Here is a 12,937-nt window from a genome sequence, read left to right on the forward strand (position 1 = left end):
GTGCCTGCTACTAGAGCTCCAGAAAGAGGCAACGGAAAGGGGCAGTATAAACAATATTAAGCAGATTACAGGTACTCAAAACCAATGGTACATCTTGTTAGGGATATCAGCAGGTAAATAAACCCAGAGAAAAGTGCACAGCATGGGCCTTTAAAGTACATGTGGATGCTGTGCTCTGTTGTGTTACTGTTGTTGCTCCGTCCACCATGTTGCCATGTTCGCTGTGAGCGTCGTCGCTGCTGCTGCTTCGTGCAGCCTCACGCGGCTTCAGGCAGGATTATCAACTTACTCTCATTAAACTATTTTCAGTTCCCTGTGCAAACACTATTTTAGGGGCTCCAGGCCTGTTTCCTCTGTATGAGGCCGTTCAGCGGAGTCATGTTGTCCACCACCGCGGGCTGCCTTCACACACACACACACACACACACACACACACACACAGGACTGAGCTGTACGACGGTGATGAGTGAAAACTGACATGAAAGGAACAGTTCACTTTGAAGATTTTCATTTTGTAATTTGTTGATTTTTAGATGAGTGTGAACAGTGACACGGTGACGGGTAAAAAGGCCTTTAGAGGATCAGTTGCAGCTGGAGACACACACACACAGACACACACACACACGGCATCAAAGGGCCTTGATGAACGCCACCATGTGTTCCACTTCACTGACACGTGTCCCCAGTGGGGAGAAAGAGGACATCCCAGCTATTCCAGCCCTCCGCTCACATCCATGTGTGGCGTGCACATTAGGCGCATGCCTCGCACCTCTGGCTTTACTGAGGCTTTGTTTCAATAAAACTAAGCCCTCGACAATTCTTGCAGGGTTCCTCTGGACTTCTGACCATCTGTGGCATCCTTCTCCGTGTTTCCACTTTACCGCGGCCTCCGAAGGGGTCACGGCGGCCGTTGGAGGAGATATTAGTACCGTACCACACTGTGTTATTATCGTAGCTACTGTTGAAACTGAATGAATTCACTCTGTGTTGTTGTTCTGAAGAAGCTTTTATGCACACAAATCAATTACACTTACAACACTATAATCCAGTCATAAATTAGTTTCATAAATGCTGCTTTTATCTATTATCCAACATGGATTGCACACAGTTATCAGTTGAAGCTTCTGAAATAAAAGGGAGAAATTGATCAGCAAACCATTATGTTTTTAGAAAATAAATAAATACCAATAATTCCTGATTGAACAGTCGTTAATTTAGCTCATTAATTTAGGAGCTGATGATGTGGGATAATGGGTCGTTAAAGTGGCGTAAAGTGAAGGTGAAAAGTGTCTCATCGTGGCACAAAACAGTCAACATGCAGGAAGTCGCCGGAGAGGAAATCGATCGTCTCTTCAGTTGGCAGGCAGCTCTTCTTCCACTCTCTCTATCTTCTTCTTGGCGTCTTTCTTGTCGTCTTTCACAATTTGAGCTGCAAGTCCAGACACAGAGGTGTTAATCAATCAATCAATTCATTCATTAATTACATAAAGTGATGTTGGAAGCACAGTGTTCATCAACGTATACAAACGCTGATGTTTAACCATCAGGTTTAGTGTTAAAGCAGAAGTAAGCGATATATTTGTGTTAATATAAGTCTTAAATAGTTATATCTTCCGACAGCAATCACTTACATAGAGTGTTTGGACTGAAACACGGGTCTCTCAGTCACTCTGCTCTGCTCTGAGCCCAGGAGAAAACATTTATCGTATCCTACAATTTTTATCCAATGAGGAGAGAGAACGGCATGCAGGGCTGTGTGTGCAGCCAAGGGATGCGCCTGAATGTGGTGACGTAGGGACGAGGACTGCTATGGTGCGTTCAAGGCAGCCCGTAAGTCGTGTTTTTCCGACCTGTGAAGTGGTACCAGTTCGATCTGGTACGAGTTCACGGGTCGGAAGTTACGAGTGGCCGTTATAGTGACTTTCACCGGTAAAACAGGTCGGAAAAACACGAGTGGGTTGCCTGGAACGCTACAAAGTCGTAAGTTGTGACTTGAAGCTGTAATTTACGGTTTCAAAAGCCTGCCTGGAACGCAGCATTAGCCAAAACGACCGGATCGCTTACTTCTGCTTTAAGTTAATGTGTTATTAAACAAGTGTCTGTCCATTTGGCTCCAGTTTGGTCTCCACCTCCTCCTGAAGGGGAATGTGTGACTCTGTAGCTGCTAAATGAGCTCGTCTGTGTTCGACAGCTACTTCCTGTGTGTGTTTGTCTGTGTTTCGGTGCCGAAACAGAAATCTACAGTACATAAAGTTTATTGTTGAGAACGATGCTACCACAATACCACGGTGGTAAAACTGCAGGAAGAAACGGTCTGCGGTGGTGATGTTCAATGTGATCTACTGTTGTTGACATTAAAACACTAATTATAGGTCATTTAAAAACCTGTTTAAAAAACCTTTAAATGTAGCTGACTGGACAAAGAAGGAGGGAGACTCTTGTTTAGCGGAGACAAATCTAGACAAGAACCAGTTGTTGTTGTTTCTGAAACTTTCCTGGCCCCGAGGGCTGTGATTTTTCCATCGATCAGAAACACAAACAGTTCTTTCCAGGAAACTTCTTCTTGAAATAATGCATTTTCCAATTTTTCCAACACATGTTCGATCAATTTTTTATTTTTTTTTAAATCCACCACAGGGAAAATAAATGTTTTTATTTTGCCTGTTGAAATTTTTTATTTATTTTTTACTAAATAATGACTGACATTCATTTGATGTGGACTTTGATGATGTGTGTTATTTTTAAAGGAAGATACGGAGGGAAAGAGGAGGATGCCAGAGAGAGAGAGAGAGAAGCTGGATTGTCTAAGTGGGTCATGAAAAGGAGGACACATGTTTCTGTCTCTGCACCGTGCAGTGGCGGCGGCGGCGGCGGTGAAACACTTACAGCGAACCTCCAGTTTACACTCCACCACGTCTTCTCCGCTGTCGTTGACGGCCTTGCACATGTACACTCCCCCGTCGAACGGACAGGGTTTGCGGATCTCCAGCGTCAGGACGCCCTGTCTGCTCAGCATCCGGAACTTGGCTTCGTTTGACAGGTCCATCTTGTTTTTGTACCAGGTCACTTTGGGCTGAGGAGGTCGAACAAAAGAGTTACACACTGCAGCGCTGCTCCAGCATTATTAACTACTAGGGCTGCAACTAACGATTATTTTTTATTATCGATTCATCTGTCAAATATAAACCATTAATCGATTAGTTAAAAAATGTTGAAAAATATCAATCAGTGTTTTCCAAACCACAAGATGACGTCCTCAAATGTCTTGTTTTGTCCACAAACCAAAGAGAGACTCAGTTTATTGTCATAAAGGAACAAACAAACCAGAAGTATTCACATTTAAGAAGCTGAAAACAGAGAATTTGGACTTTTTTTCTTAAAAATTATTCAAAAAGCTTATTCACGTATCAAAATAGTTGACCACTAATTTAATAATCAATTATTGTTTGATTAATTGATTAATTGTTGCAGCTCTATTATTAACACATCAGCAGTCACTGGTTCTATCTGCAGGACACTGGTTAAGGACAGGCTGTAAATAATCCCGCAAAAAGGCCTGGATAGAAAGGTGTGTGTTTCTCTTTGGTTTCTTTTTTTTGTATTTAAAAAATAGTTTTTAGTAGTAGTGATAATAGTATTATTGTTGTTGTTGTTAATTATAATAATACACTATTTATAGAGCACATTTCATGACATGAATTGCAGCTCAAAGTGCTTCACATAAACATTTTCAACAAGTCAGACATATTAAAACAACCAAAGAACATGTGACAGAAAAAAAGAATCAATAAAAGCAATAATTAACAGCAATAATCAATTGAAGTAATAAAAAAAATACCATGAGATCCTGGTAAGGAGGAAAAATACAGTATCATCAACCGGTGAATTAATAATCATAAAAACAAGTTTTGAGCTGCTTCTTTAAAAAGGTGGAGCATGTTCTTGATCCTCTGTGTCGTCACTAAAGGCAGCATCAGTTTAAATAGGCCAGTAGGTCATAAATAAAAGTAAAAATGTTGAATTTTTTATATAAAACTTATATTTTCAATTATTTATGATACAAAAAAATAAAAGTTATGATGACAAACTCCATCTATGACCTGCTGCACTGACCTTTGGGATCCCTCTGACGGAGCAGCTGAGGGTGGCGCTGTATCCCGCGATGATGGAGCGGTTCACCAGCGGGTGTGTGAACTTCGGAGCCTCAGAGAAGTCGTGCTCCTTGTAGTTCGGCGGCTTGTACGCGATACCTGCAAAGAAAACCATGCAGGCGGAACTTTTTTTACGACGACTCCTCAGGTTTCACACACACAGTACTGTATCTGTATTTACAGTTGGAGGACATAAAGCCCAGCGCCGTGGCTGCTCTGTAGCTCCGTGCTGGTTCCCACCTGTCTTCTGGATGAACGCGCTGTCTTTTGTGTTGGAGGCCTCGTCGCTGTGGCCGACCTGGTTGATGGAGTAGGCTCTGAAGACGTACTCGTTCCCCATGATGAGGTCGGACACGATGCAGTGGGTTCGTCTGTACTGCTCGAAGACTGTGAACCACTCCTTCATATGAAAGTACACAGAAAGTACTTCAGGTTTCACAATTCATTATATATATATTTATACATGATATCAGGTCCTTTTCAGTCATGTACATGCGTGGATATGCACACAATCACATTTTACAGCAATCGTCTCCCATGAAACCTTCATCTACTGTTGAAAACTCTTTAAAGGGATAGTTCAACATTTTGGCAAATTGGCCCATTGCCATAATCCCTATAGTCATAGCAGTCGGTCTGTTACCTTTAATTGTCGGTGCAAGCTATTTTGAGAACGGCGGAGCAGAGCCGCGAGCTGCTCAGAGCTACGCTACGGAGGCTCATTTCTTGGTTTCCCTCATCAAACTCATCAAATACACAATCCAACAACTCCAAAACGCTCTTGTGGACAAGTTGTGACCTGCACATTCACCACACTATGAGATAATAATGTAACATAACGAGACGGAGTTGTTTTCGAGGTAAATGCAGAGACTGCTTGATGAAAAACTGTCCCTGACGGGAACGTGCATCAGCGGTTTTGCATGAATTTACCTCTAAAACAACTCTGTCTGGTAACGTTGTGTTATTATCTCATAGCGTGGTGAATGTGCAGGTCACAACTTGTCCACGTTTTGAGTTTGATGAGAGAAACCAAGAAATCCCATTAGCCTCCGTAGTGTAGCTCTGAGCAGCTCGCGGCTCTGCTCTACCATTCTAAAAATAGCTTGCACCGACACCGAATTAAAGGTAACGAACCTACTCCTAAAACTATAGGGATTATGGCAATGGGCCCAAAATGTTGAACTATCCCTTTAACTGTTTCACTTGTAAATATGGTAATAAAAAACAAATACAATAAAATATAATATTTCATTGCACTAATAAAAAAGGCAAGGAAAAATTGAGTTCTTCACATCAGATTTCTGTAGTTTTCCCAATTTAAAGGGACAACGAGGAGTTTCTAATCGGTTATAAAAAAGTCTCACGTTAATGTGGATGAATCTCCGCTACCCACACTTGTTAATGGGCCCATTTTCGATAAATATATCGTTCTGTCTCTATCGTTATTTTGTTATTATTAGTGGTGGAGGAGATGCTGGTCGAGCCGACCAGCATTTCTTTACTTTCAGTTTCGCAACGATCGCCGTTTAACTCCGATTTAAAATCATTCACGCCCACATAAACTGAAACAGACTAAACTGAATCTATTCAATCAGATAAACTGAACAGTATTTTTATATTCAATTGTGTTTAAATTAATTTATAAAGATATAGGACTGGAATATTTGCGTCAGGGCAGGGTTGAGTGAATTTAAAGTACACGTGCCCTCAGCGCCGCTTTTATCTCTGACATCTAACAGGTACGCGGTAACTTGATCAACATCCCCGCGCATGCTAAAAAGAGATGCGAGTGAAATTAATTTGATCTAATAATGACCACAGTGAAACACGAACCCTCGGCCGAGCTGCGCAGGAGAACAATGTCCCTGCGTCACCGCACACACCGGGTCAAGGCTACCGGGATAAGATTAGGACATTCCTGGCCGACGTTGTTCCTGGCAGCTCGGCGGTAGCGGCGGTGGCCCATAATGCATCACCCACTGATGCTGATTACAGCATATGTGTCACAAGGGAGGCTAAAATATCCCTCTGTGTCCATGCAGCGTTCATCCTCCCACATGCACACACACACACACACGCGTTTGTGTGAAGGAAACTATGAATTATAATGACATGGTGACATGATTTCTTTTCTTTAAAGAAGCTCTGGAAGTCGTATTTGTTCCCACTTGGTAATTCAGATTTGACTTGAGAGGCAACATCTTTTCTTTCAGTCTAATTGGATAAGACAGCGTCCCAGCGTAATGTAGTCCGACCTCGCTCTGTCTTTCAATATGACTAATTCCTAAATGTACCATTAGATTTTTTTTTAAGGAGTCTAGTGCACAAAAAATCTCATTTATTCTTCCTCTTTCCAACCGCGGCTGCTCATTATCTGGTTGAGGAGCAACATGCATTTTTTGAAAAATTGGCTTCAGGTTGGTTTTTTCCCTGCCGGGAGTTTTCTGAATGTCAAATGCGATGTCAACGCTCAGAGAGTTTCTTCTGGCTAATTGCTGTAAAATGATTAAATTTCAATGAGAGAGAGCTGTGTTTCATAAGAAGCTTATTTGCAGCTTCATTTGAATTTAAATTAAAAATAAAACAAAAACAAAAAAACAAACAGATGTGAGCCAGGTGTGTTTGCCAGGGCCCGAGGGAGCGAGTGAGTCTCACCATGGTTTTCTTGTCAGCTTTCTGGATGTTGTAACCGGTGATTTCACAGTTACCGTTGTCCTTCGGGGGCTTCCACTCCAACGCCACGTTGAAGCCCCAGACGTCCATGATCTTCAGAGCCTCCGGAGGCCCGGGGAGATCTGCAGGCAACAGAATAAACCATTCGCAGGCAAAACCAGAGTGAGTGTTTGGAGCTCAGTTTAACTATAGATATTGGTATTTGTTGCTGTTTATTGGGAGTCCTGCTTACCGACAATCTGCAGGTTGATAGTGGCCGTGTCTTCAACGTTCTCAATCTGCACCTGGAGGTTGTACTTCCCCGAGTGTTTTCTGTCCACCTTGCGTATGAACAGGATCGTGTCGACGTCGCTGTTCCTCACGTTGGCGACCGAGCTCTCCAGAGGTTCTCCGTCTTTGCTCCATGAGACCTTGGGCCTCGGCTTTCCCTGCAGGACCGGACCGGACCGGAGGAGGAGACAAGAGGACAGAGTTTCACTTAACGGTGATGAGATGTCGGGCGTCCTTTTTGTCACTTTACAGAAATAAAACTCAAACGTTCATAATCCTGAGCTTGGCGATGACTAGGGATGTCACAATAACTTGTTTTCACAATTAATCGCGGTATTAAACGCCACAATTAATTGATCGTAAAGATTCCTAAATACCGCCACTTTCCGAAAAAGATTATGTTGGAACTATATCGGCAGATGTGGCGCCAAAATAAAGGTAAAGGCACAGATACCGGTCCATTTATCTAACGTAACACTGAATTGGTAGGAATTTAAATGTCTGCGTGTCATTTGTATTGTAAAAAAAAAATATTAAAAATAAACTTAAACATTTGATATAGATGACAATTAATGACTTAAATATTTCAAACACTTCCCCTGGCGGATTAATAACTGGTCCTATATTAAGAGATTAGATGTAATTATATTTTGACTATATTTGATTTTACACATTCATATTGTTTTGAAATGTATTGATGCATAATAATCGTGATGATCGTAATACCGTGATTATTTCTCTGACAATAATTGTACCAAGAAAATCTATAATCGTGACATCCCTAGCGATGACCTATCCTTCCATGTAGAGCATGGAAGGATAGCACACTAAAGGTGCACTTCAGCTTTTAATGAGACAATGGCCCCTGAACTGAAATACAGAAGGTAAAAGGCCCCATCGCCATGTCACATCCAGTCCCCAGAGTCAATAGAGACTTTTAAATCCTCCTTACTGCTACTACTTGTTTATTTATAGCTCATTTGTATTTCTATTGCATTTTACTTATGTACTTTATGGTATTTTAATAATGGTATGTTTTTATTGATCTGTACAGCACTTTGGTCAACTTTGGTTGTTTTTAAAATGCTCTATAAATGAAGTTTGGGTTCAGCTGAGTTCAGTTCAGTTCAGTTGAGTTGAGTTCAGTTCAGTTCAGTTCAGTCGAGTCTCTTTGTGGTTGTTTCCAAATAGTTGAGTCCAACTGTAACACAGCGGCCACTTCTCTTAGAGGACACAACCTCGTGTAAAGGTGTCACCTTTCAAAGCCGTTGAGGACATCAAAGGCAAAACTGAAATGTCCACTTTTGATTCAATACTTTTGAGTTTTACAACATGATGTACGATCACATTATTCCAGTTAATGTATTATGTACAAAATTAGGAATTACTTAGATGAAATGGGCGAAGAGAGAAACCAGTTTTTAAATGTTTTTTTCATATTGATTTCATCCTTCTTTCTGCACCTTCATTTTAATTTTTGATTTTAACACATGAATAGTGTCTCTGCCTCTGTGCTTGTTTATACTGTGTCAAGTCATGAGTCAAGCTCCTGGGTGATTTGATGTTGATTTTTAAAAAATGAATGAGAGTTATTATTTATTTAGTCTAATGTGCACTGCACCTGGAAAGGAATCAAGAGGTTGACACTCTCTCCAACTTTCCTGATGAGAGTCTGGCGTAGATTTCTGGGGAGCCAGATTTTAGGACGTTCTGTGCAAGAAATGAAAGAAAACACAAAGTAAGAAGCAAAAGAGAGAGAGAAAGTGGAAGAAAGTGAAGAAGCTCAAGGATGAGTTTGTCTTTATCGTGTCTCATGTTTCATATCGCTCCGCTACCAAATCTTTTTCTACTCACGCATGATCTCTCTGATGGTGACGGGCTGAGCCAGAGTGGCGGGGCCGCTGGGACCGGCCATGTTGTAGGCTCGCACCCGGAACTGCAGCTTGTCCCCGGTGGTCAGGTCTTTGACGATCAGGGACGTCCGCTCGGTCAGACCCTCGATGGCCGGTATCCATTCATCAGCTGGGGCCGAGAAAACACAAGATTCACGTGACTGCAGATGTTTCTAAAGGTGATAGTTCAACATTTTGGCAAATTGGCCCATTGCCATAATCCCTATGGTCATAGCAGTAGGTTCGTTATCTTTAATTGTCGACGCAAGCTATTTTTAGAACGGCGGAGCAGAGCCGTGAGCTGCACAGAGCTATGCTGTGGAGGCTAAAGGAATTTCTTGGTTTCCCTCATCAAACTCATCAAATACACAATCCAACAACTCCAAAACGCTCTGGTGGACAAGCTGTGACCTGCACATTCACCACGCTATGAGATAATAACACAACGTTACGAGACAGAGTTGTTTTAGAGGTAAATACAGAGACTGCTTGCCGAAAAACTGTCCCTGAACGCAACACGCATCAGCGGTTTTGCATGAATTTGCCTCTGAAACAACTCTGTCTTGAAGGCCACAACTTGTCCACCAGAGCGTTTTGGAGTTGTTGGATTGTGTATTTGATGAGTTTGATGAGGGAAACCAAGAAATCCCATGAGCCTCCATAGCGTAGCTCTGAGCAGCTCGCCGCTCTGCTCCGCCGTTCTAAAAATAGCTTTCACCGACAATTAAAGGTAACGAACCTACTGCTAAAACTATAGGGATTATGGCAATGGGCCAATTTGCCTTTAACGACAGAGAGAGAGAGAGAGAGAGAGACAGGAGGAGGAGGTGCGACATGCAACAATCAGGGATGTTGTGATAACATGGTTTTGAGTCTGGCGCTCCAGCCGCATGCAGCACTTACTGCCCTCCTTGCAGTACTCAACCCCGTAACCCTCGAGTTCAGACGAGCCGATCCTCTCGGGCGCCCGCCACTTGAGCGAGATAGTAGTGTCGCTGATGTCGTCCACAGACAGTCCGATGGGCTCACTTGTAGGAGCTTAGAGAGGCAGAGGGCAGATAAATGGCCTGTGTTAGTCAGTTACAGCATTAACGCAATCATCTCAGAGCAGATTACCGACCAAGTGGATGAACCCGGTCATGAATTCACAAATTATGTAAAGTAACTAACAAGGTTTCGTCTCTATCGCCACCATCCATCACAACTTTACTTCTGTAATCCACTGTCTAATTTTCACATGAACGTTTCATTTCATACATATATACATTAGATCAGAAAAGACAGCAGGGTTATTTTACAAAATCTGCCAGCGGAGAGTGAGTAATGTGACAAAGGACACGAGGTTTTTAAATATAGTGTGTTGTTGTAGATTTACTGACATGTCAGCGTGGGCCTGCAATGCTTCCAGTGGCATCTCCTCTGTCACATGACATGCAGAACATCCGTCATGACCGAGCCGTCAAAATTAAATACTGACGTGAATATTTTTCTCAAATTAACGGGGATGAAACTAGACAAGGTGAATTTTGTGTGTGAAAGGTGAACAGGTCCTCGTGTGTGTTTTTGTGGAGCGATTCTGAGAATGATTTATCAGTGATGTCAATTTATAGGTACTGTAAGGTTGTTTCTCAGCTACAAATGTTTCAGTGGCACATCTAATTTCACAAACACGAAGCACATACAGTATAGTGTCATCAAAAATAATTTTACAAGCAGCATCATTATTATAAGCTTTATTTAGTTGAAATTATGATCTCACTGTTTCTGTCTCTATCTGCTAAATTAACCTCAAAGTAAAAATAGACACAAATAGTCCAAAATAAAAGTTAATAGATTAAAATTCATTCATGTTGCAAAGAGCTGTAAGTCAGTCTGGTTAGTGTAAAATAGCTCTTTGGTCCTGGTGGCCACACAATGTCAAATGTGCAGTAATAGCTGTAGCTGTAATTCCTTGTTGTAGTTGGTTGTCTTGTGTTGTGGATGTATTTGTGTGTTTTTTTTTGCACATCGACTGCAGCTGGTTTGTGTTTAACATCAAAAAGTGTGTCCCTCAGGATGTGATTTTAATTCACGTTAAGAGGCTTTTGCAGCACAAGCAACAACTAAAAGCAAGCAACCAGTGTCACAACAAATTTGTGAAAAAGGTGTGAGCATAAAGCAAAGAGGCTGATGAAAAAACACTATTATTATTTCAGTGTTTAGTGCTGGGATTTAGGATCTAAAGCCTCTGTTTTAGTCAGGAGGAAGAAACATGGAGCAGTGTGTGCTGACACCAAAAGAAGCTCATACAGTGAATTAACATAAACTGTAATCACTATTCTGATGAGATGATTGAAGCTTTGTCTCTTAGTGATGCACAGGCAGGAAGTCTCCATAGTTTTTCTAACCCAGTGGTGATCAAGTGTTTGTGTAAAATGCTGCATAAAGTGTCCTTTTTTATTATGAAATTATTGCTTAAAAATTCTTCTTGCACTGGGAAACAGCCAACTCAGGTGTAAAATCATTAACACCTCCAGCATCCAACATATTGATATACAGTAAATGGTTCCCAGCAGAGCCCTGTCCTCTGCTCTCAGGTTGGTTGTGGAGGCATCTACTGTATGTAGCTGTCCTGGTGTAAAATATACGACTGCTGCTGCTGCTGCTGCTGCTGCAAGGTGCAGCACACGTGGAGAATCTTTCAAGTGCCAACAACAAAGGACATCTGTCAGTCATATATTTTTACGATGTTGCAACAACTTGTCAACACCACCACGAGGACGGACGGACGGCTGAAAGGTGCTCAATTCAATTTTAGTTACGGCCTTGTCGTTGCCTGAGGTGAAGGCCTCACGTCAGAGTCTAAGTATACAGGGATGGTAACACTGTCGGTCAGAGGTCAAGGATCTCCCGGGGTTTAGAAAGTCACTGTAGCTCAGGTTAGTCCGGGATAACCGTTGGTAAACTTTTGACATCATCATGACAGGACAACCATGTAATAGGCTTTATGCACAGCTCCACTCTGTCTAACATTATTGGACAAACTGATTAATCCAGGTGTGTCTGACCATTGTTGTGACTACTGAGGTCAGAGTCAGACACACCTGGATTAATCAGTTTGTCCAATAATGTTAGACAGGAAATAAAGGAGCTTGTTTAAATTCAGGAAGTAGTGGAGCTGTGCATAAAGCCTATTACCACATCATGCGTAATACTCAGATACGTCAAAATATGTGTATGTCAGATATTTGCACCACTGAAATATGCAGCCAATCTTTCACATATGAACAAAACTGAGGATCATTTCGACCTCTAAAAACCTACACGACAAGGCAACATCTCAAAACGAATAATGCCTACTGCCAACAGGTTGCGGCTCTGGCTCTGGCTCTGGTTCAGCAGGAGGAGCAGACTCAGCAGCAGGGGCCGTCTCCTCTGCAGGGGGACCACTTTCTGTCGGGGGGGCACCCTCTGCTGGCGGCCCCTCGCCCTCAGCTGGAGCCGCCGCTGCCTCTGCCTCTGCAGGTGCAGCTGCTGCTGCCGGTTCCTGCTCTGCCCCAGGAGGCGGAGGTGCAGGTGCCTCCTCCGCCTCAGGTTTGCTCACTTCCACCTCTGCTGGCGCCTCCACCGGGGCATCAGCCGGGGCATCAGCCGGGGCATCGGCCGGCGTCTCCTCCGCTGGTTTCTTCTCGGCCGTCTTAGGAAGCTTTGGCTTGGGCATCCTCTCTCAGAGTGAAGCAGTCCTCCTGCTGCTGCTGCTGCTGCTGACTGAAGCTGGTGTTTGCACAGTACGTGTCCTCCTTTTCTCCTTTTTGCAAAAACAACGACTCCCTCTAAACCTTTGCTTATGCTCTCATCCTCTCCCTCACTCTATTGTTCCCTCCTTGCAGTCCGGTCCCTGCTGTAGTCACAACAATGCTTCTTCTTCTTCTCCTTCTGCAGCCAGCCAGCCAGCAGCCTCCACAGTAG

General features: G+C 42.8%; 1 protein-coding gene across 1 annotated transcript in view; it reads right to left on the minus strand.

Moving 5' to 3' along the window:
• Window positions 1-499: 499 nt before the first annotated feature.
• Window positions 500-12,937, minus strand: part of mybpc3 (myosin binding protein C3) — a 37,871-nt gene continuing 25,433 nt past the window's right edge. The window contains exons 25-33 of the mRNA XM_085759178.1: window positions 9,893-10,027; window positions 8,952-9,119; window positions 8,719-8,807; window positions 7,060-7,255; window positions 6,810-6,949; window positions 4,392-4,551; window positions 4,114-4,250; window positions 2,887-3,073; window positions 500-1,429 (exon numbers count right to left, since the gene is read on the minus strand). Of these exons, the coding sequence (XP_085615304.1) occupies window positions 1,353-1,429; window positions 2,887-3,073; window positions 4,114-4,250; window positions 4,392-4,551; window positions 6,810-6,949; window positions 7,060-7,255; window positions 8,719-8,807; window positions 8,952-9,119; window positions 9,893-10,027 (1,289 nt within the window). The 3' untranslated portion in view covers window positions 500-1,352. The remainder of the gene's footprint in view (window positions 1,430-2,886; window positions 3,074-4,113; window positions 4,251-4,391; window positions 4,552-6,809; window positions 6,950-7,059; window positions 7,256-8,718; window positions 8,808-8,951; window positions 9,120-9,892; window positions 10,028-12,937) is intronic.

Source organism: Trachurus japonicus, chromosome 3, assembly GCF_045865225.1.
Source record: "Trachurus japonicus isolate A0001 chromosome 3, Traja_1.0".
Taxonomy (NCBI): Eukaryota; Metazoa; Chordata; class Actinopteri; order Carangiformes; family Carangidae; genus Trachurus; species Trachurus japonicus.